Source organism: Oncorhynchus mykiss, chromosome 21, assembly GCF_057628025.1.
Source record: "Oncorhynchus mykiss isolate SJ-2025 chromosome 21, ASM5762802v1, whole genome shotgun sequence".
NCBI classification, from domain to species: domain Eukaryota; kingdom Metazoa; phylum Chordata; class Actinopteri; order Salmoniformes; family Salmonidae; genus Oncorhynchus; species Oncorhynchus mykiss.
In genome coordinates this window covers 23,610,718-23,638,077 of record NC_143042.1, presented here as the reverse complement: position 1 = coordinate 23,638,077, position 27,360 = coordinate 23,610,718, and the positions used below count along the sequence as shown (strand labels likewise).

The window sequence follows — 27,360 nt, the reverse complement described above, 5'->3', positions numbered from 1 at the left end:
GAACATGATGATTCCACCTGCAGTGCTAACAAAAGGAGAAAGAAGCTAATGGAAAGAACAAGGATTTCATCGTAGTTCCTCCTCAATAAATGTATACACTGTTGTGCCTATGTAACCAGCGACCCATGATGACCCCACATATGTTGGGTCATGGGTCACATGCATAGGTAGGCACACAGGTGACCATGCAGGAAGTGGGAATTCACAGGTATATAGAGAGCATACTGTATAGTTCTTACCATGGTTTATACCTTGTATCTATGATATGCCTTTATGGAATTCTTGCAATGCTTTTATCTTCGCTGCAAACAAATGAGAAAACAGACCCAACCAAAGATCTACGTTTAGAAAGCAGGTTGATTTGCATTCGTTTATGAACATTTGCAAATCCACCTGTGCTATCAGGAATTTACTACAAAAGGACACCAGTCAAGGAGATTGGTTCATGGACATCGGATAGAATTGTTTTCCTGCAACAAATTAAAAACTGCCACGAACTGAATATCTAACGAAGAACAGGAGGAAGGAAAACAAATCTCCCACTCCATAGCTTTCTCTGTTTTGAAACCGTGTCATGTTCCCTACTGTATTATACTGCCACCAATTGGTGGCATTATGGCAACACACATCTCCACGTTGAAAGATATACCAGTTCATGTTATTTTTGACAGATTACATTTATTTCCACACTGCATATGAAATTAGAATCACTAAAAAGTCGGAATTTGCGCGCAATATGTCCAGGAGGAAGAAAAACAGATTCTTATTTACATAAAGATGTGGTCATAAAACCTATGTCATCCCAATCTAGGGATCCTGGGCTAGTCCACACAGATTAGGTTGTGATACTGTACTACTGTGTCTACAGTATACGATTGACAGGCACTGATAATAACACACACCTCTATGTTTTGTTCCATTCTGTTCAGCCCGTTCCTGAATCAGATTGGGGGAATGGAATATGTGGGCACAGGAAAGCTCACTCAGAAATGTTTTATTCCTAAGTATTACTGCACTGTTGGCGCTAGAAACACAAGCATTTCGCTGCGCCTGCGATAACATCTGCAAATCTGTGCACACGATCAATAAACTTTTGAGTTGATTTAAGATGGGGCATACGCCTGTGCACAGGTAACCTCACTTTACCTGGGCTCTGAAATGATTGACGCAGGCCATTGGATACAAACATGAAATGGAAGCTCAGAACTGGAGGTTTCAAAGTCACCATGAAAACACACGTAAATACAAACACTTTGACAGAAAATTAAAGATCAAACCACTTTTTGTAGTTTGAGGTTTGAATGTACTTGCACGATACAAAGAGAGTAAGACCAGTATAGAGGTACTGTACACAGGCAAGTACAACGTTGGCTAAAGATACTCTCATCACAGCCCGTTGACTAACACAGAGAAGGTTTGTACTTTGGTCACACACGATCTGCAGGTAACGACATTAAAAGCAACACTTGAATTTGGTTGAGATGAAAATCCACAATCACATATTGTAGAATGATGACGACCACTAGTTCACTGTGCTATTCCTACTGAGATATCCCTATTCCCCACTAAGGCTATATGAGTCTCCCATAGGGTTTGGCAGTAACAGCTGAAGTAAGACCAACCTCCATAGGGCCTTTATTTAGAAGACATCCCCCCCCGCCTAACACAGAGAGATGATTCCACGCACTGTAGTGGATGATTCCTCTACGATATGTATAGAGAGGACACAGCATGAGACAGAACCATGGGCATTACACTGGAGTTTCACTGTCCTTCAGGTGAATACCATGACTGTTGTGCTACTCTCCTCCAACCTCGTCGAGTGAACGTCTTATGTTGGTGAACTCAAGGGGTCATATGTGTGTCAGGGCTGGTCATCTGCCCTGTGACCATCTTCGGAGGTCCTTCATCCACAGATCATTGTGCAGAGCAGCAAACAAATAGATCGAGTAGTAGATCCAGCAGGCAGCAATAGATCCATAGGCTGTAGTAGATCCAGAGTAATCTAGTAGGTCCCCAGAGTTGTGTCCGGTCACAGTCCAGAGGTCTCCTTCTCAGTGTCAATGGATGCCTTCCTCCAAAGAACCCTTTGCTTGCCAAATCTTCACTGTCCGGTCACTGTCACACAAGAAAGAACATGGCATCGCTGGATCAACATGTGTATCAGAGGTGTGATTATCTCTATCTTAGGTTAAACGATGACTTTGTTATTATAGTAACAGTGGGTTGATTTACTCAAGAGGGTTAGGGTCAGGGTATGAACGGGATCATGGTCAAAGTTAGGAGATATATTCTCTGAAGGTAGGGGTTATGGTCAGACTCCTATGGCATTTGAGGGTCATGTTAGGGTTAGGCGTTAAACTCACTCTGAGGCAGTGAACAGTTGGCTGCTGTTGGTAGCCAATCCGTTAACAGGGCTGTCGTGTCCCCTCAGGTCTCCTAGCGGTGCCAGGGAATCAGCGTGCCACAGCTTCAGCAGACCTCCCCTGTCTGCACTCAGCATTACCGGGCACCCTGGCACAACACCCAGCGCACTTACCCAGTCAGAGTGGGCGCTCGCCGCCTGCTGTGGAGGAAGCAAGTACGCACTAGGTCAAAACAGGGCTACAAACTGTTGAAAAATAACTCCTTGGGACAATACATTTAGTTTACTACCACTACTGGTCTTACAATGATGATAATGTTGCAGCTAGCAAAAACAATTCAACAGAACAAGATTTGATGCTTACAAAGCAACATGCAATGTGAAAATCACAGCTTTCAGCTCATTGTATGTTTTTGAGAGCCTCGTCTCTCTTTCAGGCACTAGCAGTACTGTATATACAGCTAGTGTCCAGTATGTCTCACCTGTACTAGTCGTTTCCGGGACAGGTCCCACTTCTTGATGCAGTAGTCTCTGGAGCTGCTGTAGAGGCTGTTCCCCTGAACAGCCAGAGAGACGATACACTCCTGGTGTGGTGGCTCAAAGTTGTGACAGGACACAATGCTGCCCTGGACACCCTCCGTCACCTCAAACATCTTCAGGGTGTGGTCCTTGGACCCCGTTAGGACCACGTCTTGACCGTTGCCCATCTGGTCGACGGTCAGACACAAGACCGGACCCAGGTGACCCGTCAGCTTCCCAGTAGACACAAACCTAGAGCATAAGGTCAGGGTTCAAGGGTCATGGAGAGTTCCGATCTAGGATTCTTGGTACAACTAAAGATCATACTTGGAAGTAATGATGAGCATTCACTAGCTATCTTTCCTACACTCTACATTCAGCACCTGTGCCTGTTCTGGCATATGCAATTCCTCTCCTTTTATCTCCATTTTGGGCCACCTCCAGTCCCTACTTAAACTAAACAAGATATTCAACTACTCTTGGATTTTTTTGGCCTTCATTCTTACTTCCTGAGGTCCCACATGCGGACTAAGTTGCCAGAGGCGGAGTAGAGGTAGGATCCCGTAGGGTTCAGAGAAATCTGGTTGATCTGGTTCTCTCCTGGAGGGATGGACAGGGACCTGAGAGACACACAGCTGTCCCCTGTACTCACCTGGCCCGACGACCTGTGACACACACACACATTTAATACCATGTCAATGGGAATGACATTGTGTAAAAATACTTTTTTCATGTAGCCAATAAGAATCTGAAGTTCCCTGGGCTGTGTTGGAATGTGTTAGAATCTCCTAGAATGTGTTGAAAAAGGAACTTGGCATGCTCAACTCCAACTGTTGACATAACAAAGGTCTTCGGTTTATTACTAGAGGTGTATATAAATACTCCTGGTGTTTGTATATATACATATATCTACTCACGTGAGTGTGCGTATGCACTTGGCGGAGTCTCGGATGTCCCAGACCTTGATGTAAGCGGTGGAGACAGTGAAGACCAGGCTGGAACAGTATCTAACAGACACCACACTGCTGGGATGATCTCCCAGAGACATGATCTCTTGACCAGTCACCAGGTTCCACACCTTACACGTACGATCTGACAACACACGCATACAAAACACGCAGACGCAGGGGTTAGAGGTCGATGGTTAGGGGTTCCGATGAGTGTTCAATATGACAGACACGCCATCAACCATACCAGAAAGCTAGATGAAGCTAATACCAAATAATACGACTTACACTTTTCTGAGCCTTTCAGGTGTGAGAAGTCTCTAGGGGTCATGGTTTAGAGGTCAAGGGTTGATTTAGTTTCCGAACATTATAGAACTAGAGAGCTGTACCTTTAGAGCCAGTGAAGAGCAGGTCATCAGTGCAGTCGACACACATGACAGGTTTGGTGTGTCCCTCAGCCACATAGACACACTGTAGTCTGGCAGCATGGCTGCTCTTAGGGGATGACACGGGGTTGATCACCCCTCTGTAACAGGGACAAAAGACAATGTATTAAGTCTGTCAGGACTTAATTGTCCTAACAGACTCAAACTGTGGGGGGCAGGGGGGGGGCACGGGCTAGAGGGATGTTCCTCAATACTGGAACGGGGGCCCAGAGTGAAAAAGTTTGGGAACCCCTGTGTTAGGAAATGAGATACAGTGCCTTGCGAAAGTATTCGGCCCCCTTGAACTTTGCGACCTTTTGCCACATTTCAGGCTTGAAACATAAAGATATAAAACTGTATTTTTTTGTGAAGAATCAACAACAAGTGGGACACAATCATGAAGTGGAACAACATTTATTGGATATTTCAAACTTTTTTAACAAATCAAAAACTGAAAAATTGGGCGTGCAAAATTATTCAGCCCCCTTAAGTTAATACTTTGTAGCGCCACCTTTTGCTGCGATTACAGCTGTAAGTCGCTTGGGGTATGTCTCTATCAGTTTTGCACATCGAGAGACTGACATTTTTTCCCATTCCTCCATGCAAAACAGCTCGAGCTCAGTGAGGTTGGATGGAGAGCATTTGTGAACAGCAGTTTTCAGTTCTTTCCACAGATTCTCGATTGGATTCAGGTCTGGACTTTGACTTGGCCATTCTAACACCTGGATATGTTAATTTTTGAACCATTCCATTGTAGATTTTGCTTTATGTTTTGGATCATTGTCTTGTTGGAAGACAAATCTCCGTCCCAGTCTCAGGTCTTTTGCAGACTCCATCAGGTTTTCTTCCAGAATGGTCCTGTATTTGGCTCCATCCATCTTCCCATCAATTTTAACCATCTTCCCTGTCCCTGCTGAAGAAAATCAGGCCCAAACCATGATGCTGCCACCACCATGTTTGACAGTGGGGATGGTGTGTTCAAGGTGATGAGCTGTGTTGCTTTTACGCCATTGCATTGTTGCCAAAAAGTTCAATTTTGGTTTCATCTGACCAGAGCACCTTCTTCCACATGTTTGGTGTGTCTCCCAGGTGGCTTGTGGCAAACTTTAAACAACACTTTTTATGGATATCTTTAAGAAATGGCTTTCTTCTTGCCACTCTTCCATAAAGGCCAGATTTGTGCAATATACGACTGATTGTTGTCCTAGACAGAGTCTAGACAGAGTCTCCCACCTCAGCTGTAGATGTCTGCAGTTCATCCAGAGTGATCTTGGCTGCATCTCTGATCAGTCTTCTCCTTGTATGAGCTGAAAGTTTAGAGGGACGGCCAGGTCTTGGTAGATTTGCAGTTGTCTGATACTCCTTCCATTTCAATATTATCGCTTGCACAGTGCTCCTTGAGATGTTTAAAGCTTGGGAAATCTTTTTGTATCCAAATCCGGCTTTAAACTTCTTCACAACAGTATCTCGGACCTGCCTGGTGTGTTCCTTGTTCTTCATCATGCTCTCTGCGCTTTTAACGGACCTCTGAGACTATTACAGTGCAGGTGCATTTATACGGAGACTTGATTACACACAGGTGGATCGTATGTCATGTATTGTCATGTTGTGTCTTGTTTCTGTCCTTTCCCTTCACCCTGTCTCCCTCTGCTGGTCGTTATTAGGTTACCTTTTCTCCCCCTCTTTCCCCCAGCTGTTCCTTGTCTCCTCCTAACTACCTCGTCACCCCTTTTCCCACCTGTTCCCTTTTTCCCTCTGATTAGTCCTCTATATCTCTCTCTGTTTTTGCTCCTGTCTTTGTCGGATTCTTGTTTGTGTTATTCATGCCTGAACCAGACTATCGTCATGTTTGCTGCAACCTTGTCCTGTCCTGTCGGAATCTGCCGGTCCATCTGAGCCTACCTATGTTTTGTCATTAAAGAAGCTCTGTTTACGTTAATTCGCTTTTGGGTCCTCATTCACGCACCGTAACAGAAGAATCCGACCAAGAATGGACCCAGCGACTTCGGATCCTCTCCACTCAGCCGTCGAGATCCAGGGAGCGATGCTAGGCAGACACGAGCAGGAATTGTCTGCTGCTCGACATGCCGTTGAGACCCTGGCCACCCAAGTCTCCAACCTCACAGAACAGGTTCACCATCTCCGCCTCGATCCACCGGCCACTTCCAGGGCTTTCGAATCTCCGGAGCCCAGAATCAATAACCCGCCGTGTTACTCTGGGGAGCCCACTGAATGCCGCTCGTTCCTCACCCAGTGTGATATTGTGTTTTCTCTCCAGCCCAACACTTACTCCAGGAGCACTGCTCGTGTCGCCTACGTCATATCTCTCCTTACTGGACGGGCTCGTGAGTGGGGCACGGCAATCTGGGAGGCAAGGGCTGAGTGTACTAACCAGTATCAGGACTTTAAGGAGGAGATGATACGGGTTTTTGATCGATCTGTTTTTGGGGAGGAGGCTTCCAGGGCCCTGTCTTCCCTATGTCAAGGTAATCGATCCATAACAGACTACTCTATTGAGTTTCGCACTCTTGCTGCCTCCAGTGGCTGGAACGAGCCGGCTTTGCTCGCTCGTTTTCTGGAGGGTCTCCGCGCAGAGGTAAAGGATGAGATTCTCTCCCGGGAGGTTCCTTCCAGCGTGGATTCCTTGATTTAACTCGCTATTCGCATTGAGCGACGGGTTGATCTTCGTCACCGAGCTCGTGGAAAGGAGCTCGCGTTCTCCGTTGCCCCCCTCTCCGCATCTCTACCATCTTCCTCTGCCGGCTCGGGTGCTGAGCCTATGCAGCTGGGAGGTATCCGCATCTCGACTAAGGAGAGGGAACGGAGAATCACCAACCGCCTCTGTCTCTATTGCGGTTCCGCTGGTCATTTTGTCACTTCATGTCCAGTAAAAGCCAGAGCTCATCAGTAAGCGGAGGGCTACTGGTGAGCGCTACTACTCCTGTCTCTCCTTCAAGATCCTGCACTACCTTGTCGGTCCATCTACGCTGGACCGGTTCGTCAGCTTCCTGCAGTGCCTTAATAGACTCTGGGGCGGAGGGCTGTTTTATGGACGAGACCTGGGCTCGGGAACATGACATTCCTCTCAGACAGTTAAGGGAGTCCACGGCCTTGTTCGCCCTGGATGGTAGTCCTCTCCCCAGGATTCAGCGTGAGACGCTACCTTTAACCCTCACTGTTTCTGATAATCATAGCGAAACCATTTCTTTTTTAATTTTTCGTTCACCTTTTACACCTGTTGTTTTGGGCCATCCCTGGCTAGTTTGTCATAATCCTTCCATTAATTGGTCTAGTAATTCTATCCTCTCCTGGAACGTCTCTTGTCATGTGAAATGTTTAATGTCTGCTATCCCTCCTGTTTCCTCTGTCTCTTCTTCACAGGAGGAGCCTGATGATTTGACAGGGGTGCCGGAGGAATATCACGATCTGCGCACGGTGTTCAGTCGGTCCAGGGCCACCTCTCTTCCTCCACACCGGTCGTATGATTGTAGTATTGATCTCCTTCCGGGAACCACTCCCCCCCGGGGTAGACTATACTCTCTGTCGGCTCCCGAACGTAAGGCTCTCGAAGATTATTTGTCTGTAGCTCTTGCCGCCGGTACCATAGTCCCCTCCTCCTCTCCCGCCGGAGCGGGGTTTTTTTTTGTTAAGAAGAAGGACGGGTCCCTGCGCCCCTGCATAGATTATCGAGGGCTGAATGACATAACAGTGAAGAATCGTTATCCGCTTCCTCTTATGTCTTCAGCCTTCGAGATCCTGCAGGGAGCCAGGTTTTTCACTAAGTTGGACCTTCGTAACGCTTACCATCTTGTGCGCATCAGGGAGGGGGACGAGTGGAAGACGGCGTTTAACACTCCGTTAGGGCACTTTGAATACCGGGTTCTTCCTTTCGGCCTCGCTAACGCTCCAGCTGTCTTTCAGGCATTAGTCAATGATGTCCTGAGAGACATGCTGAACATCTTTGTTTTCGTTTACCTTGACGATATCCTGATTTTTTCACCGTCACTCCAGATTCATGTTCAGCACGTTCGACGTGTCCTCCAGCGCCTTTTAGAGAATTGTCTTTTTGTGAAGGCTGAGAAGTGCTCTTTTCATGCCTCCTCCGTCACATTTCTCGGTTCTGTTATTTCCGCTGAAGGCATTAAGATGGATCCCGCTAAGGTCCAAGCTGTCATTGATTGGCCCGTCCCTAAGTCACGCGTCGAGCTGCAGCGCTTTCTCGGCTTCGCGAACTTCTATCGTCGTTTCATCCGTAATTTCGGTCAGGTGGCAGCTCCTCTCACAGCCCTTACTTCTGTCAAGACGTGCTTTAAGTGGTCCGTTTCCGCCCAGGGAGCTTTTGATCTCCTCAAGAATCGTTTTACATCCGCACCTATCCTTGTTACACCTGACGTCACTAGACAGTTCGTTGTCGAGGTTGACGCGTCAGAGGTGGGCGTGGGAGCCATTCTTTCTCAGCGCTCCCTCTCTGACGACAAGGTCCACCCTTGCGCGTATTTTTCTCATCGCCTGTCGCCGTCGGAACGTAACTATGATGTGGGAAACCGCGAACTGCTCGCCATCCGCTTAGCCCTAGGCGAATGGCGACAGTGGTTGGAGGGGGCGACCGTTCCTTTTGTCGTTTGGACTGACCATAGGAACCTTGAGTACATCCGTTCTGCCAAACGACTTAATGCGCGTCAGGCGCGCTGGGCGCTGTTTTTCGCTCGTTTCGAGTTCGTGATTTCTTATCGTCCGGGCTCTAAGAACACCAAGCCTGATGCTTTATCTCGTCTCTTCAGTTCTTCAGTAGCCTCCACTGACCCCGAGGGGATTCTCCCTGAGGGGCGTGTTGTCGGGTTGACTGTCTGGGGAATTGAGAGGCAGGTAAAGCAAGCACTCACTCAAACTCCGTCGCCGCGCGCTTGTCCTAGGAACCTTCTTTTCGTTCCCGTTCCTACTCGTCTGGCCGTTCTTCAGTGGGCTCACTCTGCCAAGTTAGCCGGCCACCCTGGCGTTCGGGGTACGCTTGCTTCCATTCGCCAGCGTTTTTGGTGGCCCACCCGGGAGCATGACACGCGTCGCTTCGTGGCTGCTTGTTCGGTCTGCGCGCAGACTAAGTCCGGTAACTCCCCTCCTGCCGGCCGTCTCAGGCCGCTTCCCATTCCCTCTCGACCATGGTCTCACATCGCCTTAGATTTTGTCACCGGACTGCCTTCGTCAGCGGGGAAGACTGTTATTCTTACGGTTGTCGACAGGTTCTCTAAGGCGGCTCATTTTATTCCCCTTGCTAAGCTTCCTTCTGCTAAAGAGACGGCACAAATCATCATCGAGAATGTTTTCAGAATTCATGGCCTTCCGTCAGACGTCGTTTCGGACAGAGGTCCGCAATTCACGTCTCAATTTTGGAGGGAGTTTTGCCGTTTGATTGGGGCTTCCGTCAGTCTCTCTTCCGGCTTTCACCCCCAGTCTAACGGTCAAGCAGAACGGGCCAATCAGACTATTGGTCGCATCTTACGCAGTCTTTCTTTTCGCAACCCTGCGTCTTGGTCAGAACAGCTCCCCTGGGCAGAATACGCCCACAACTCGCTTCCTTCGTCTGCGACCGGGCTATCTCCTTTTCAGAGTAGCCTCGGGTACCAGCCTCCGCTGTTCTCATCTCAGTTCGCCGAGTCCAGCGTCCCCTCCGCTCAGGCTTTTGTCCAACGTTGCGAGCGCACCTGGAAGAGGGTCAGGTCTGCACTTTGCCGTTATAGGGCGCAGACTGTGAGAGCTGCTAATAAGCGTAGAACTAAGAGTCCTAGATATTGTCGCGGTCAGAGAGTTTGGCTCTCCACTCAGAACCTTCCCCTTAAGACCGCTTCTCGCAAGTTGACCCCGCGGTTCATTGGTCCGTTCCGTATTTCTCAGATCATTAATCCTGTCGCAGTTCGACTTCTTCTTCCGCGATATCTTCGTCGCGTCCACCCGGTCTTCCATGTCTCCTGTATCAAGCCCGTTCTTCGCGCCCCCGCTCGTCCCCCCCCCCCCCCCCCATCCTTGTCGAGGGCGCACCCATCTACAGGGTCCGTAGGATTTTGGACATGCGTCCTCGGGGCCGTGGTCATCAGTACCTAGTAGATTGGGAGGGGTACGGTCCTGAGGAGAGGAGTTGGGTTCCCTCTCGGGACGTGCTGGACCGTGCGCTAATCGAGGATTTCCTCCGTTGCCGCCAGGTTTCCTCCTCGAGTGCGCCAGGAGGCGCTCGGTGAGTGGGGGGGTACTGTCATGTATTGTCATGTTGTGTCTTGTTTCTGTCCTTTCCCTTCACCCTGTCTCCCTCTGCTGGTCGTTATTAGGTTACCTTTTCTCCCCCTCTTTCCCCCAGCTGTTCCTTGTCTCCTCCTAACTACCTCGTCACCCCTTTTCCCACCTGTTCCCTTTTTCCCTCTGATTAGTCCTCTATATCTCTCTCTGTTTTTGCTCCTGTCTTTGTCGGATTCTTGTTTGTGTTATTCATGCCTGAACCAGACTATCGTCATGTTTGCTGCAACCTTGTCCTGTCCTGTCGGAATCTGCCGGTCCATCTGAGCCTACCTATGTTTTGTCATTAAAGAAGCTCTGTTTACGTTAATTCGCTTTTGGGTCCTCATTCACGCACCGTAACATCGTATTTATCATCATTAGTCATTTAGGTCAACATTGGATCCTTCAGAGATCCTCACTGAACTTCTGGAGAGAGTTTGCTGCACTGAAAGTAAAGGGGCTGAATAATTTTGCACGCCCAATTTTTCAGTTTTTGATTTGTTAAAAAAGTTTGAAATATCCAATAAATGTCCTTCCACTTCATGATTGTGTCCCACTTGTTGTTGACTCTTCACAAAAAAATACAGTTTTATATCTTTATGTTTGAAGCCTGAAATGTGGCAAAAGGTCGCAAAGTTCAAGGGGGCCGAATACTTTCGCAAGGCACTGTATATGCAGTAGTATAGTATATAGATAGACATACAGTAGTGTTACATACCTTTGTCCTTGATATATAATCGACTCTTCCATCCTGAAACACAAGACGTAGGTACTACTATGACCATCGGGACGTCGTACGAAGCATGACATTTGTGGCAAACATTGTGTAGTGGTGTGTTAATGGCTTCATGCAACAGCTCTTACGTTGGTTTGGTGTCTGTGATTTTGGTCTTCTCTGTGGCTGTGGGCGTGGGTATGTGTGACTTTGTCTCTCGTGCCGGGTGTCCTTTGGGGTCCATAGGTGTGTGTTCCTTGACGTCTAAGGGGGGTTGTCCTCCCTTCTCTAGCATCCTCCTGGGTGTTCGAGGTGAGCGTTCCAGTGATCTACTCTCAGCTCCCATCGAAGACCAGACTCCAGAACTACACAACACAGACAGTTCAATTGATACCCACTGGATGATCAGCTGAAGTCATATACAGTCGTGGCCAAAGGTTTTGAGAATGACACAAATATTAATTTCCACAATGTGTGCTGCTTTAGTGTCTTTAGATATTTTTGTCAGATGTTACTATGGAATACTGAAGTATAATTACAAGCATTTCATAAGTGTCAAAGGCTTTTATTGACAATTACATTAAGTTGATGCAAAGAGTCAATATTTGCAGTGTTGACCCTTCTTTTTCAAGACCTCTGCAATCCTCCCTGGCATGCTGTCAATAAACTTCTTGGCCACATCAAATCAAATTTTATTTGTCACATACACATGGTTAGTAGATGTTAATGCGAGTGTAGCGAAATGCTTGTGCTTCTAGTTCTGACCAAGTGTAAAGGAATGAATAAGAATATGTACATAAAAATATATGAACGAGCGATGGCTGAACAGCATAGGCAAGATGCAGTAGATGGTATAGAGAACAGTATATACATATGAGATGAGTAATGTAGGTTATGTAAACATTATATAAAGTGGGATTGTTTCAAGTGGCTAGTGATGCATTGTCCCCATTAATTTTTTCATTATTAAAGTGGCTAGAGATGAGTCAGTATGTTGGCAGCAGCCACTCAATGTTAGTAATGGCTGATTAACAGTCTGACGGCCTTGATATAGAAACTGTTTTTCATTCTCTCGGTCCCAGCTTTGATGCACCTGTACTGACCTCGCCTTCTGGATGATAGCGGGGTGAACAGGCATTGGCTCAGGTGGTTGTTGTCCTTGATGATCTTTTTGGCCTTCCTGTGACATCGGGTGGTGTAGGTGTCCTGGAGGGCAGGTAGTTTTCCCACGGTGAAGCATTGTGCAGACCTCACTACCCTCTGGAGAAACTTACAGTTGTGGGCGGAGCAGTTGCCGTACCAGGCGGTGATACAGCCGGAAAGGATGCTCTCTATTGTGCATCTGTAAAGATTTGTGAGTGTTTTCGGGGACAAGCCGAATTTCTTCAGCCACCTGAGGTTGAAGAGGCGCTGCTGCGCCTTCTTCACCACGCTGTCTGTGTGGGTGGACCATTTCAGTTTGTCCGTAATGTGTACGATGAGGAACTTAAAACTTTCCACCTTCTCCACTACTGTCCCACCGATGTGGATAGGGGGCTGCTCCCTCTGCTGTTTCCTGAAGTCCACGACCATCTCCTGGTCGACATTGAGTGTGAGGTTACTTTCCTGACACCACACTCCGAGGGCCCTCACCTCCTCCCTGTAGGCCGTCTCGTCGTTGTTGGTAATCAAGCCTATCACTGTAGTGTCGTCTGCAAACTTGATGATTGAGTTGGAGGCGGGCATGGCCACGCAGTCATGGGTGAACGGGGAGTACAGGAGAGGGCTGAGAACGCACCCTTGTGGGGCCCCAGTGTTGAGGATTAGCGGGGTGGAGATGTTACCTACCCTCACCACCTGGGGGCGGCCCGTCAGGAAGTTCAGGACCCAGTTGCACAGGGTGGGGTCGAGACCCATGTTTTGTTCCCCGAGCCACTTAGTTATCACTTTTGCCTTATGGCAAGGTGCTCCATCATGCTGGAAAAGGCATTGTTCGTCACCAAACTGTTCCTGGATGGTTGGGAGAAGTTGGAGGATGTGTTGGTACCATTCTTTATCCCGCAGCTGAATCAACTTTAAGAGACGGTCCTGGTGCTTGCTGGACTTTCTTGGGCAACCGGAAGCCTTCTTCACAACAATTGAACCGCTCTCCTTGAAGTTCTTGATAATGCGATAAATTGTTGATTTAAGGTGCAATCTTACTGGCAGCAATATTCTTGCCTGTGAAGCCCTTTTTGTGCAAAGCAATGAGGACGGCACATGTTTCCTTGCATGTAGCCATGGCTGACAGAGGAAGAACAATGATTCCAAGCACCACCCTCATTTTGAAGCTTCCAGTCTGTTATTCAAACTCAATCAGCATGACAGAGTGATCTCCAGCCTTGTCCTCGTCAACACTCACACCTGTGTTAAAGAGAGAATCACTGACATGATGTCAGCTGGTCCTTTTGTGGCAGGGCTGAAATGCAGTAGAAATGTTTTTTGGGGGATTCAGTTCCTTTGCATGGCAAAGAGGGACTTTGCAATTAATTGCAATTCATCTGATCACTCTTCATAACATTCTGGAGTATATGCAAATTGCCATCATACAAACTGAGGCAGCAGACTTTGTGAAAATGTATATTTGTGTCATTCTCAAAACTTTTGGCCACGACTGTACATCATTGAAGGTTACAATGCAGTCTGGGTCAAGTTAAACGTTCTATCCTTCTTGTGCTGATGCACTTGTTTTTTCAACAATAACACTGCTAAAATGTGAAGCCTGACCCATCAAATACAGTAGGTAAGGATTTACTCCGCAAGTATCTCACTGTATTTCCTGTACTATAGTTCTAAAAACTAAACACAAAGACATTTGACCAAAATAAGGACTTACAGTCCAGCTATCCTGGTGGACAGTGCTGAGGGGGACACAGTGAGTTCCCTGTCCCCGAGATGTCCTGCTACTGGCCCCATGTCCCCTGTCCCTTCCTGGGCCTCTGCCAGGGGTAGCAGAGAGGCAGAAAAGTCCCCCGTAGGGGAGTCAAATTCACCACTATCAGCATACAGCAGCTCCATCTGGGTGGTTGTCCTTCTGCGTGCCTGTGGTAGAGGGATCGATCCAATCAATCAATCAATCACTCAATAACATATCCATTCATAAAGAGTGTTTTACAAATAGCATTTATCTCAAAGTGCTTATCAGTAACTTCTTTACTTTAGACTTTATGAAAATGGCATTCAAATGGCATTTAGAAAATGGCTTTGCGTGTGAAGTACTGTAGATGACTGTACCTTCCTAGGTTTGGCCTCTCCACACAGTTTCAGGAGGTCAGAGGCCAATAAACTGAAGCAAAGATAGAGGGGCAATTTACATGTTACACATAGTCTATTGATAGTTTGTTGATGGACTACCCAAAGAAAGTATAATCAGAAATTAAAGATGGATTCCGCAGTAGGAGAAACAGTGCCACTGAATAACCCACGGCCATTTTTATTGTTTTTGTTTAGTGACAAACTACAGGTGAGAAGGGCGGCCCAACGTGATAAAAAAAATTGCATACATATTCTGCTGTTCGATCTCACTGTAAAAAAAAAAACACGCCCTGTTAAGAACTCTTTTTATTTTTTAAAATATTTTTTTATATATATATATATATATATATATATATATATATTATATATATATATATATATGTAGCAAGTGGAGTGAGAGTTTACTAAAGCAATGCAAAATGGATGTCATGATGTTCAAGGGGGAAAAAAAACAGTGTTCATTTGCAGTAACTTCTTTGTTTTTGTAATATTGCAAACGGATGTGGCAGTCTCACCAATAAGGATTCCTACTTTTAGTGATGAAAATAAATATTCAATATCCTCATTGTCTTGTCTGAGTCAAATGGTGTTTACCTTCCCTCTGTGGCTGGGCTGGGGGTAGAGGACTCATCACTACTGCTGTCATCGCCATTCTCTCCTTGAGGACAGAACCATACAGTACACCTTGTTACACTGGGCCCTCAAATACACAACATGCCTCAGTTACTGCATGTTCTGACATGGGGTAGTTATGGCTTCACAGCATGTTTTCAAATATCCCATTACAAGCACTAAACTTGTGTTACTTTACTATTTAAACTGTTAGAGGTAAACCATTTTCAAAGTCAATTTACAGGATATCACAAAGAAAGCAAATGCATAAAGTGTTTTCAAACTAATGCTGCTGCAGCAGCAAAACAATCGTTTGAATTCAAAAGAGCTCTAAGGTACAGGGCTCAAAGTTCAGAGGTCAGTTTAAATACATCAGGGGTCAGACAATATCAAAATGATAGTATAGTATTCTATATATTAGTATGATGCATCTGACGTTTCCATTTTAAGGAGGGTAACTTAGTAAAGGTTGGAGTTGGAGTAGTACTCTACTTAAGGCCTGAACTTCAGGTTAGAGTGGGGGTCAAGGTTTAAGCTAGTGCTGATTCTTTATATTCAGGTCATCCTGAATGAGTCTGCTGAACAGGAGAAAACTATACATCCACAAAGGGGACAGGGGAGGGTCAGACAGGGAAGTGGGGGTCAGACGACAGGGGGCAACATACCACCTCATGGCAAAGTTACGTTCTCAGGTTAGTCTTAAAGGGGAGTTTTAGAGGGAGGAGGGGCTTTAATAAGGGAGACCCATGCTCTCTGGGACCAGTCAGTCTGGTGTCTGTTACTTACCCACCAGTAGGTAACCTATCTCTGTTTGAATTCAGGGTGAACAAACAGGAAAACAGAACAAAGAAATCAAAGGAAACAAAAGTTAATATAATGGAGGCATTTTATTTTACAGTCCTGTTTCAGTGGGTATTTTCCTGGTAGGCTATTTACTAAGAGAATATGTAATGGTACATGTTTTACTGAATCTGAAAGAAAAACAATATGGGAAATACGTTTCTATAATTTGTTATTGTTAGGTCAATCTTTACCATTGTGAATGGACTATAAAATAAAGTGCAACCAAAAGATGAAGAACTGAAAAGCAGCGTGTGTATACCACTGAGCCATCTATACCTTGCAGTGCGTTGCCCAGCAGAGCGTCCAGCTCAGGGTTGAGTTCAGCTTTCTCCTTCAGCATGTGGAACAGCAGCTGGTTCTGAGTGGCGCTGTTGATCTCTGTCTGCTTCAGCCTGCCCTCCATCATCTTCACCTGGGAATCCTTCTGGGCCGCCTGCAGACCCTGGGAGATGCACGTACCAGTAAAATCACACATTACATACATGACAAACACACACATAAATCCCACACTGACAACAGAGTGGTGTGACATTTAGCCCATTGAACAGCAGATGCGCATGTTCAACACTGAAATAAAAATAGTGCTTAAAGTTGGTAGTATAAGTATAAAGCTGGTAGATTTACAATACCCTGAATGCCGCTTAATCGAAAGGTAGAGAGAACTCAGTAGGGACAGGTGTACTGTGGTTACCTTGTTGATGGCCATGTGCAGGAAGTGATCAAGCAGGAAGCGGGCTTCTGATAGGTTACAGGAGCTGATCACCGCGGTAATGTCCACTGTGTCTCCCTCCTCCTGCATCCCAACAACATCACACAGTCAGTCATAATAACAACTCTGAAGAAAATGTGTATGCTGGTGTCAGCTGTACTAATAACTAGAAAGGGTCAACTTCCTGAAGAAAATGTGTGTGTTTGCGTCAGTTAACCTTCGCTTCCTCCATCTGCATGATGTTAGCCTGACAGTCAGCGATGCTGTCGTTGATGTAGTCGATGTTGGCCGCCAGGGCATCCATTTCTTCGTTCAAAGACTGGATGCTTCGGTCCGTGTCGGTCCCCTCTGTGGCGATCTTCTCCCTCTTACGAGACACCTTCTCCCTTCGCTTGGTCAGGTCCTCACGTTGCTGTAAGAGGCAGGAGGAATGGAGAGAGAGGAGGAAAAAAAGAGTTATAAAAGTGTTTCCGAATTGCGTTCCTTTCTAGCTATTGCTTTACGATCTTAGAAGTAAAGGAGCCTGGAGGAACCTTTTGGGGTTCTAAAAATTGCCACACAGGGGGAACCTATCCAGGTCACAAAGGTTCCTCGAGGAACACCCCTGAAAAGGTCATTTGATGAACCCCTGTGACACGAACAATTTGTTTTTCACATAAGTGCCACAGGATAGGGTTAAAACTGTAGGCATTCATTCTGACTGGACTTGCTGGAGATGGTGGAGAAGCCTCTGGCTCCGTAGACCGTGTGTTCAATCCCAGTGTTTATCCCCCCCCACTTTTTTTCTTTTAGTGGCTAGTTTTGATGCCGTCTCCTGACGTCCCGTTGAATTTCGCCTTGGATCTCGTGTGATCCCTCTGAATATAATATTAACTTTGCTGATTACATATACAGTGCCCTCAGAAAGTATTCCCACGCCATGACTTTATTCTCATTTTGTTATGTTAGAAAGTGGGATTAAAATTGATTTAATTGTCTTTTTTTTTGTCAGCAATCTAGACAAAAACCAAAATGTTTTTAATTAATGGAAAATAAAACACTAATACTGTATATCTTGATTAGATAAGTATTCAACCCCTAAATCAATACATGTTAGAATCACTTTTGGCAGCGATTACAGCTGTGAGTCTTTCTGAGTAAGTCTCTAAGAGCTTTGCTTTTCCACTAGGATTTTGCCTGTGCTTAGCTCTTTTCCATTTCTTTTATCCCCAAAAAACTCCCTATTCCTCGCCAATGACAAGCATGCCCATAACATGATTCAGCCACCACCATGCTTGAAAATATGAAAAGTAGTAGTCTGTAATGTACTGTGTTGGATTCGCCCCAAACATAACGCTTTGTATTCAGGGCAAAAAGGTAATTACTTTGCCACATTTTTTCAGTATTACTTTAGTGCCTTATTGCAAACAGGATGCATGTTTTGGAATACTTTTATTCGGTACAGGCTTCCTTCTTTCACTCTGTAATTTATGTTAGTATTGTGGAGTAACTACAATGTTGTTGATCCATCCTCAGTTACAGTATTTCCTCTCACAGCCATTAAACTCTGTAACAGTTTTAAAATATCTATTGGCCCCATGGTGAAATCTCTGAGAAGTTTCCCTCCTCTCCGGCAACTGAGTTAGGAAGGGCGCCTGTATCTTTGTAGTGACTGGGTGTATTGATACACCATCCAACGTGTAATTAATAACTGCTCCATTCTCAAAGGGATGTTCGATGTCTTATTTTTTTTTTATTACCCATCTATCAATAGGTGCCCTTCTTTGCGAACTATTGGAAACACCTCCCTGGTCTTTGTGGTTGAATCTGTGGTTGAAATTCACTGCTTGACTGAGGGACCTTGTATGTGTGGGGTACAGAGATGGGCTAGTCATGTTAAATACTATTACTGCACACAGAGTGAGTCCATGCAACTTATTATGTGACTTGCTAAGCACATTTGAATACTTATTGACTCAAGACATTTCAACTTTTCATTTTTAATGAATTTGCAAATATTTCTAAAAACGTAATTCTACTTTGACATTTTGGGGTATTGTGTATAGATTAGTGATACAAAATCTCAATTTAATCAATTTTAAAAATGAGGGAAAAGTCCAGGGGTGTGAATACTTTCTGAAGGCACTATAGAGCCATGACAGTCCTCTGAATGCAATGCCATCTTTATATAGTAATAAAGTAGTAACTTTTCCAACATTGGGATTTGTATATAGACGGGCTACAATATCACGAAAACGATGCATGAGCTTCAATGGGGCAGAAGGTGGTGTGTTGTGATTCTGGATGGCAAGATAGCCAGCAACAATGACAAGAAGCTGCCATATGGGAAATCGTAGTTGGCTCGTTTCAGCTAGTTGTATCTTGTTCTTGATACCATGTCTTGTTTTGACTCATGTCACAGCTATGCTAATATGAAAAGAATTCGCTAGCTATGTATTTATTGTGCAAATGTATTTGTTTTCAATAAACATTGGATACTAAATATAGTTTGTCTACAAATCTAAGCCAACCCTGTCTTTTTTTGCCACATTTAGTTGCGTACGCATTGGTTGGGTTGCTAAACCAACCAACCTAAACCAACCTAAACAACCAACCAGTCTAAAGGCTCTTGAGGAACTCATACAAGTCTGTAAGCCTCATTAAAGCTACAAATCTATCAGTGTTCAACCATAACATAACAATAACAGAAAATATGAATGGGAATTACGTTTCTGCCCACGGGTGGCAAAATAGAACTATCTGAAAGCAACACCCTTACTAAACTAAGCCACGCTCCGCAGTCTTCTTATCTGACCCGCTGGGTCATATCTTAATAACCCAGCATCAACATCCCAACCTGGCCCTTTTTAAAGAAAACGACCCAACTTAGTGACCCAATTCCTGCAACCCAGCAGTTGGGTCATCCAAACAACCAAGTATTTTTTAAGAGTGTTGGCTAGGTTGAAGATACTATAGCTAGCTAGCAACCTAAGCCAAAACCTAATAATTATCATCATAAACAAATGTCATTACCATTACAGTAAACTTTTCGGGAATTAAAACAGGAGCTACAGACATATAATATAATTGGCTTGACAGCCAATGATGTATTACTCAACATTGGTATTAAAATAGTACCCGTATAGGAATGGGTAATTGTTTACAAGTTGCTAGCTATCCCATAAAGCCATCGGTGAAAACAACATTTTTATCTTCTTCTGAATCTGGCAGCACAACAAATCCAGTGGCGAAATAAATTCAAAGTGCTCTGCATGTCCCGACAAAAAGGTTCTCCCAGTAACCTTAGCTAAATTTAAACTTTAAAGGTTCATCCAAGAACCCCTCAACTAACCAATGGTACAAATATGAACCCATTGACTGCAATGGTTCATGGAGTCACCCTTTTTCTAGAGTGTAGCCAAAACGGCAAAAATTATAGGTCTCTTTATACTCCCCTGTCGGTTTTTGCCTTTTTCCACTGACAGAAAACCATGTTGGCATCAGTCTGATAGGAATACAGTAGACCTGGTAGTAATACAGTAGAAATACAGTAAAACTACAGTGGATCTATTTTACCTTGAGGAAGCGGTTCATATCAGCCTCCATGTTTGAGATGGTCAGCCTCTGCATGATTATGTCAGTGATGCGTCTCTCCAGAGACTGCCATTTCGCCCGGGCTGTCCTGGTGGTGTAGACACTCCCCGTCCTCAACGGGTACTTCCTGATAAGTGGAATTCAACAGAGGTCAGTTGTTGACTTGTTTATTGTCCTGTTTCAGCTAGAGTAGGAGTCCTTTCATGTACACAAATCAAATCAAGTAAAAAGTATAATAAAATGTTATTTACCACATGGTTTGTAAACAACATGTATAGACAAACAGTGAAATGTATACGTACTTACGGGCCCTTCTCAACAATGCAGAGAAAATATTTAAAAAATGATAACACAAGGAATACATACACAATGAGTAACGATAACTTGGCTATATACACAGGCAGAGATGGGCAGTATTTATGTTACATAGAATTGAAGTACATTGGTTTAATTACTTCTGAGTATTTTGACATTTGAATAACACTGGGCTGAACTACACTCCAATGTATTTAGTATTTTCAAAATACTAAATACTTTCCTAAATGTTTTATAGTGGTACACATTTTGTGTCCCCCCTTTCAACCTGCATTGATATCAGTCTGATAGCACTATGGTGTGATAAAATCATCTGCTAAATGAATGACAGGTAGCCAAGCAGTTAGGAGTGTTGGACCAGTAAACAACAAGGTCGCTGGTTTGAATCCCTGAGCTGACTAGGTGACAAATCTGTTGACGTGCCCTTGCTCTGGATAAGAAAGTCTGCTAAATGATGTATATAACACTTGCAAAGCATGCTGAGTATTATTCTAATGAGCCCTGCCCTGAAACAATTCAATTTGGTATGTGCATTTTCATATATACGTTTACATTTTGGTAATATAGCAGACATGCTTATCCAGAATGACTTGCTCAATTAAGATATATAAACAACAATATATCACAGTCATAGCAAGCAAAATGTTTTTGCAACCGTCACTGAGAATGTTGTTGCTGTTCGGGCCGGATACTTGTATTCTAAAATACATGTATTTTTATGAAATACATTACAAATATGTACGTTGTAGTTTATTTTGACACATTGATCTTTTATGGTATTTTGTATCTGTATTTTGTAATTGTATTTTGTGATTTTAGCCCATCCCTGTACATGGGGTACCAGTACATAGTCAACGTGCAGGGGCATGAGGTAATTGAGGTAGATATGTACTGTAAATATAAGTAGGGGTGAAGTGACTAGGCAACAGGATAGATAATAAACAATAGGAGCAGTGTATTTGATGAGTCAAAAGAGTTAGTGCAAAGAGGATCATCGCAGATCGTCTGGGTAGCTATTTGGTTAACAAACACATCATGCCTATGCACATGGCAAACACACATGCACACACACACTCTCACCCACACCATCAGTACCTTGGGGTTCCATTGGGGGCTACTGCCCCAGCAGAGTGAGGTCTGCCTGGGATGCCACGGTGTGAAGGGTCCTGGAGGGGCTCCGGTAGGCTCACCTTTCTGTTCACCTTCCCTGAGGTGGGCCTCACCTGTCTCCTCAGAGCTGTCACCTAGCGAAGGGGGAAGGCAGGGCCACGTTCCGTATGGATAATTGCAACGAGTCCAAAAAGGACAAAGATGTTTTGTTTTCCATTGCAAAACGTTTTAATACAGTTTGCCATACTGAACATGACCCAGTTTATCTTACCTCCTCATTTTTCCTGCGTAGTACCAGGTCCTGCTGCCTCTTCTGAGCCTCCAGCTGTCTCAGTTGGTGCTGTAAGTGACAGACACATAATATCAATACCATTTAACTTAATTGAACTTTGTCACAGACTAACACACAACTTCGCAACACACATTATTTCCTGTCTGTAACGTTACCTCATGTTTGCGCTGGTCCTTCTTCAGAGTAGCGATCTCTCGGTTGCGTCGGCACTCTGACACTCTGTTTTTCTCCTGCACCTCCTTCATCTGGCGCATCAGGCCCACCTAGCAAAACACCCACCATTTACATGTCACTCAATCAATCAGTCAATATATACATCCATCCATCCCCCCAACCAACCACCTACCCCCAATCGACCCACCCATCCCTCCCACCCACTTTACCATCACCCCACCCATCCTTCCATCCACACTTTTTTCTGTACCTTTGTTTTCTTCATCTCAGCCACATCCTGGTTGAGTTTCTTGAGCTGCTTCTCGTACTGTGATTGGTTCTTGAGGAGGCGTGCGTGTTCCTTCTGGGCTGACTGTAGCTTCTGCATCTCCTTGTTCATAGAGCTCAGCTTCTTCTCATATTCTAACTTAATCTTCTTAGCCTTCTCCTCCGTGCACGTCTCCACTGAGCCTGCAGACACAACTAACTCAGCTAAGCACGGGACCGGTGGAAACAACACAACACAGTTCGGTTCAACCGACACAGCTCAGCACAGCCACAATGGAATATCAATCAAATCAGTCATTCAAATGTTAGCCTTTTTAAAGCAACCGTTGTCACAGTCACCAAGTGATTTACAGAATATGACAGCCCTCTAGAAATAAGAATGTTTAAACATAAGCGCATGTAGTTTATGGTGTCTAAAATAACAAATTACGATAGAGAGACTTACACAAAAATACATGAAATTGTTATGTACAGGTATGGTGTCATTGGTGGTGGAAAGGATTAGTTAGATAGAGTTAGTTATATAACTCCATAATATACTCACTCTGAGATCTAGCGACATAAGCACCTAAACAAATAAATGCAACCCTTCATTAATCTGTCACCATATTCCTGTGCGCCTCTGCTGTACCGATGTTGTGACCATGATGCATGACATCATATCCTGTGCACGTCTCTTTCTCTCGTATACGTACCCATGTTGTGCAGCACCTTGTCCCTCTCCAGCTGTGTGTCTCTGATCTTGCTCTGCAGCATCATGAGTTTCTGTTCGTACTGCTGTTTGAGCGTGTGCAGACGGCGCTGGCTGTTCTCCAGCTCGTCGATCAGCTTCTGCTTGATGGCGATCTCACACGTGATGTTGGCCAGATCCGCCTGGAAGTCCTCTGTTCAGAGTACACACACAGAGCTAGCTATATGAGACGGGCTTCATTGACATATTCACTATTCTTCACTACTTTTATTAAAATAACAGAATAATCTAATCATGGTGAATGAATAAGGAGAACTAGACCTGGGTTTGAAAACTCTTCACACACTCCCCACAGCCCTCCAGGACCAAAGTTGCGAAGGCATTCTGTATGACAGTGTAAAAGCACCTTTGGATGTGTGTGTGTGTGTGTGAGAGAGAGTTTTACCTTTCTCATCCAGTTCTTCAGAGTCGGACTCGTCCGAGCTCTCCTCTCCCTCCATCTCATACTCCTCCTCTTCTCCCTCCAGCTCCTCTCCTTCCTCATGGTCACTGACGTGGTCCTCCTTGTCCACACACATTTACACGATGTGAGTACAAAGAACACACACACGGCACACACACACACACACATACACACTGACATAAATATGCCAATTAAGGACATTCTTAGACGTACCCCCTCAGCCTCGTCGTTGCCTCGTTCCTGTTCGTTGTCTGGTACCCCCTCCTTGACCACACTGTGAGAACAGAACCAGAGATTTAGGTAGCCATTGACCGCAAACGCAAGACATCAGGTCACTAGACTATCAGGGAGCACTACCATACCATATAGCACTACCATACAGCACATGAACACACTATCTTGATTTTTCTGCATAATGTAAAAATGCATTTAAGGTTAGAATCACAATTCAATCAGAACCCACATCATTTGTTTGTTAGAATCATCCTTGAAGTAGACGTTAGTGAATGATTGAGCTGAATCTTTTAGTTCATTTATTTTAGTTTAAGGGTCTCAACAATGCAGAAAGAGGGAGAGGGGTAAGGAGAAGGGTGAGAGGTTACAAGTGTGTTTTCCTCCAGGTGTGGCAACTACCTGCAGGTGTAAAAGATGTGTTAGAGAGGTGGGAAGAGGGGAGTTAGAAAAATGGGGGAGAGTGGGAGGAGAGGGGGTTAGAGAGATGGGGGAGAGGGGTATAGCAAACCTGGGAAGCTTAACCTCATGGTGACTCTCCTCGAGCCGCTGCAGTCTTCAGAGTAGGGGAGGAGAACAGGGGAGACAGTTGGAGAGAGTAAGGTTGGCAGGGGAAGGGAGTGAACCAGAGAGCAGAAAAGAGTGTAGCAAGGAAGAACAGGTTAACCTTCGAGGATTTGGCGCTGGTTGTCTTTTTTTGGCTTGTTGGTGTGTGCCAAGTCGTTTATGTGTTATGTTGTTTATCAAACGTTTATCAAATGTGTATTAAATCACAGAGAAAGAGGGAGACCAGTTGTACAGTACAGGTACATCTGAACATGACTGGGCTTGTTATATAAACCCATCATCATGTATAGGGTATTACAGTAGATAGACATTAGAGAGGGAATAGGTATCTGTTGAAGGGGAAAGGCTGGGTGCCAGAACTAATTACCCAAAACACCCTGGGACAACAACGGAAACCAATTCCCCTCGCCTCTGTAATCCCCCCACACCCTTCTACCACCTCTCACCCTCACCCAGCCATGCCCAGCCCATCTCTAACCACCTCCGAGCATATCACTGTCAGACTCAAGGCCTACCATCAAAGTCTACCCATTGCTTAGTTTTATTCGTGTTGTTTCATCCACAAGTTTGGACATATACACTTAGTTACAAATTGTAACAAACCTAATGCAATCGGTTTCATGGCATGTACTGTATGTGAAATGTACATCAAAACAGCAACGTGGAGTGAGTGCAATATCAAAGGTATGAAGGGGACAAAAACAACTCCTACCTCTTCTTTTTCTTCCTCTCTTTCTTCTTGAGTTTCTCCAGATCTTTCTTGGCCATCTCGATGATGTCGGAAGCCACTATCTCGGGGGCGAAGTGGGCTGGGGAGAAGGAGCCCCCACCAGCGTACAGGGAGGAACGTGTGTTGGCACGGGACAGGGTTTTACGGAGGTTCTCATTCACTGACTCACTCTCCAGGAGCTTGGCTCTGCAGACACAAAACCAACAGTCAGAATACTGTTGTGGGCCTCCCAACACCAAAACCAAAGGTCACAATACTCCTGTCTTCCTTTCAACAGACACATCATGCTGTACATGTAAGAGACATCATACCTGAGCTCCTCGATTTCTTTGATATAGTTCTGGATCATATTTCCAATTTCCTCAGTCCCCTCACCTGGAAGATAATCGAACATGAGGGCATTTTCAGCACTTTTTACATTAACTTTAATGGAGCACTTCCTATCCCACTAGCCTGGATTTTGAATCATCACGGCGCAGTGTGAATAAGGTCCATTATTCCTGTCCCAGTACGTACCCACTTTGGCCAGAACCTGGTTGGCCTGGTCACTGAGGTACTGTGTGAGTCTGGCCCTCTGGGCGTCAATGGTCTCCTGCATGGCCTTGACCCTGATCCTCAGGTTACTGTTCTCTGTCTGTAGCATGCTGTTCTCATGGACCATGTCGTTGATGCTCTCCATGCCGTCTTCCCCCACCATACGCTTGCCCTAAGACCAGAGAGAGACCAGAGGACTATGGTTATTATAGTAGATCATTATAGTAGATCAGTCAGGCCAATACAACTATACATTGTTATACCTCCCCTACCAGATGCTTGCCCTGCTCAGACCAGAGGGAAGCAGAGAGATGAGTGCAGGTCATAGAGAAATATAGACTGAAAATCCACACTGAATATCCCTCTGTTTCACTATTGTTTAGTTGGATTCCAGGCTACCAGAAATACAACCTCAATGGACACATGTGCAGCCGTTAGTACGTTTTAGAAGTTATATGGATCCATATTATGGTACAGTTAACCATGTGACTTGACCTGGAAAACAGTGCCTTTATAATGATATCTAAAAATAGCAACAAAAAAAATGTTTTTATCTCCCTCTCCCTCTCTTGCACCCTCCATCCTCTCTTTCCTTCTCTTACCGTCTTGTACTCCATCAGTTCCATCTGTAGCCTGGCAATGTCAGTCCTGAGAGCTGATATCTGCTGGGAGGCTTTGTCCTGGTTCACCATCACCTTGTTCTTAATGTTCCTGGCTCGGTTAGCGTAGTTCAGACAGCTCAGTGTCTCCATGAAGTCCCGGTCAGATGGGCTGATACACGCTATCATCACCGTTTGACTGGGGATAGAGAGAGAGAGAGAAGATGGACACGGGCCGTAGACAGACACACACAAAAATAATTTGAAACGGAATAACCACATAGGCAACGTCAATGTAAATCACTTTGTAAACTACTTGGAAAATAAATCAAATGAATTATTAGAATTTATTTTAAAAAATAGATAAATGTTCAAATATATGGTAATTAATTCACCCACTAGCGTAAATAAAATCCGGTTTTAATAGATTACTTTTAAAACATTGACATTTTAGTCAGCAGACCTTCATTAGACAGATAATTAATGAATCCACATAATAAAGCTTCAAGGAGAGGTTCTAGCGATATTCCAGAAATAGAATACAACTGTTATTATATCTATTTCTTCAAACACTATTACATACAGTGTCTTTATGTGGTTTATGAGGACATACAGACCTGTTTCCTCCCAGAGAGTCCTGCAGTAGCCGGGTGAGTTTCGAGTCCCTGTAAGGCACGTGGGTGGACCTCTTACTCCTGTCCCCCAGAGCACTGATCACGTTACCCAGAGCAAGCTGCAGCGAGAGAGGAAAAACCGACCAAGGAGACATGAAGATGAGATGAGATCCTTAAAAATGAGGCTTAAGCATCTGCATTCTATCAAAAATAAAGCATCAAATCCTTCCTTTAATGTGGCGTTTAAATGCAGTTGTCAATCAAAGAGGTGGTGCCACAGTGTTGGTAGGACATCTGCAATATCTTTCTCAGCCACCAGGTGGCGCTTTCCCCGATAGCTTCTCAGCTCTACACAAGTGTATCATTGAAACAGTTCAGGTCAGTCATCTAAGAAGAGGACATGGCATCACCACTGTCCTGACTCTCCAAAACCTCTTAGTGTTGAGTAACCTATGACCTTTACATGCACTGTTCTAGCATTGGGAATGGTGCGGGTCATTTCCATTTAAAGTCCGTCAACTTGTAATA

The 27,360-nt window shown here is 44.9% G+C and overlaps 1 protein-coding gene across 4 annotated transcripts in view; it reads right to left on the bottom strand.

The window, feature by feature from the left end:
* Positions 1-661: 661 nt before the first annotated feature.
* LOC110500278 (kinesin-like protein KIF21A) overlaps positions 662-27,360 on the bottom strand; it is a 46,018-nt gene continuing 19,319 nt past the window's right edge. Inside the window, exons 7-35 of one of the 4 annotated variants that reach the window (XM_090214309.1) lie at positions 26,836-26,951; positions 26,222-26,417; positions 25,602-25,791; positions 25,397-25,460; positions 25,068-25,271; positions 24,300-24,344; positions 23,771-23,831; positions 23,540-23,657; positions 23,099-23,287; positions 22,387-22,586; positions 22,118-22,225; positions 21,942-22,010; positions 21,656-21,804; positions 20,228-20,372; positions 16,890-17,084; positions 16,655-16,756; positions 16,240-16,405; positions 15,907-15,927; positions 15,103-15,166; positions 14,488-14,539; positions 14,090-14,295; positions 11,385-11,600; positions 11,239-11,271; positions 4,221-4,357; positions 3,802-3,976; positions 3,391-3,549; positions 2,848-3,136; positions 2,367-2,566; positions 662-2,118 (exon numbers count right to left, since the gene is read on the bottom strand). In XM_090214309.1, coding sequence (XP_090070435.1) covers positions 2,061-2,118; positions 2,367-2,566; positions 2,848-3,136; positions 3,391-3,549; positions 3,802-3,976; positions 4,221-4,357; positions 11,239-11,271; positions 11,385-11,600; positions 14,090-14,295; positions 14,488-14,539; positions 15,103-15,166; positions 15,907-15,927; positions 16,240-16,405; positions 16,655-16,756; positions 16,890-17,084; positions 20,228-20,372; positions 21,656-21,804; positions 21,942-22,010; positions 22,118-22,225; positions 22,387-22,586; positions 23,099-23,287; positions 23,540-23,657; positions 23,771-23,831; positions 24,300-24,344; positions 25,068-25,271; positions 25,397-25,460; positions 25,602-25,791; positions 26,222-26,417; positions 26,836-26,951 — 3,927 coding nt within the window. In that variant the 3' untranslated portion in view covers positions 662-2,060. The remainder of the gene's footprint in view (positions 2,119-2,366; positions 2,567-2,847; positions 3,137-3,390; positions 3,550-3,801; positions 3,977-4,220; positions 4,358-11,238; positions 11,272-11,384; positions 11,601-14,089; positions 14,296-14,487; positions 14,540-15,102; positions 15,167-15,906; positions 15,928-16,239; positions 16,406-16,654; positions 16,757-16,889; positions 17,085-20,227; positions 20,373-21,655; positions 21,805-21,941; positions 22,011-22,117; positions 22,226-22,386; positions 22,587-23,098; positions 23,288-23,539; positions 23,658-23,770; positions 23,832-24,299; positions 24,345-25,067; positions 25,272-25,396; positions 25,461-25,601; positions 25,792-26,221; positions 26,418-26,835; positions 26,952-27,360) is intronic. The other 3 variants (XM_090214310.1, XM_021577571.3, XM_090214311.1) reach the window with 3 other exon arrangements.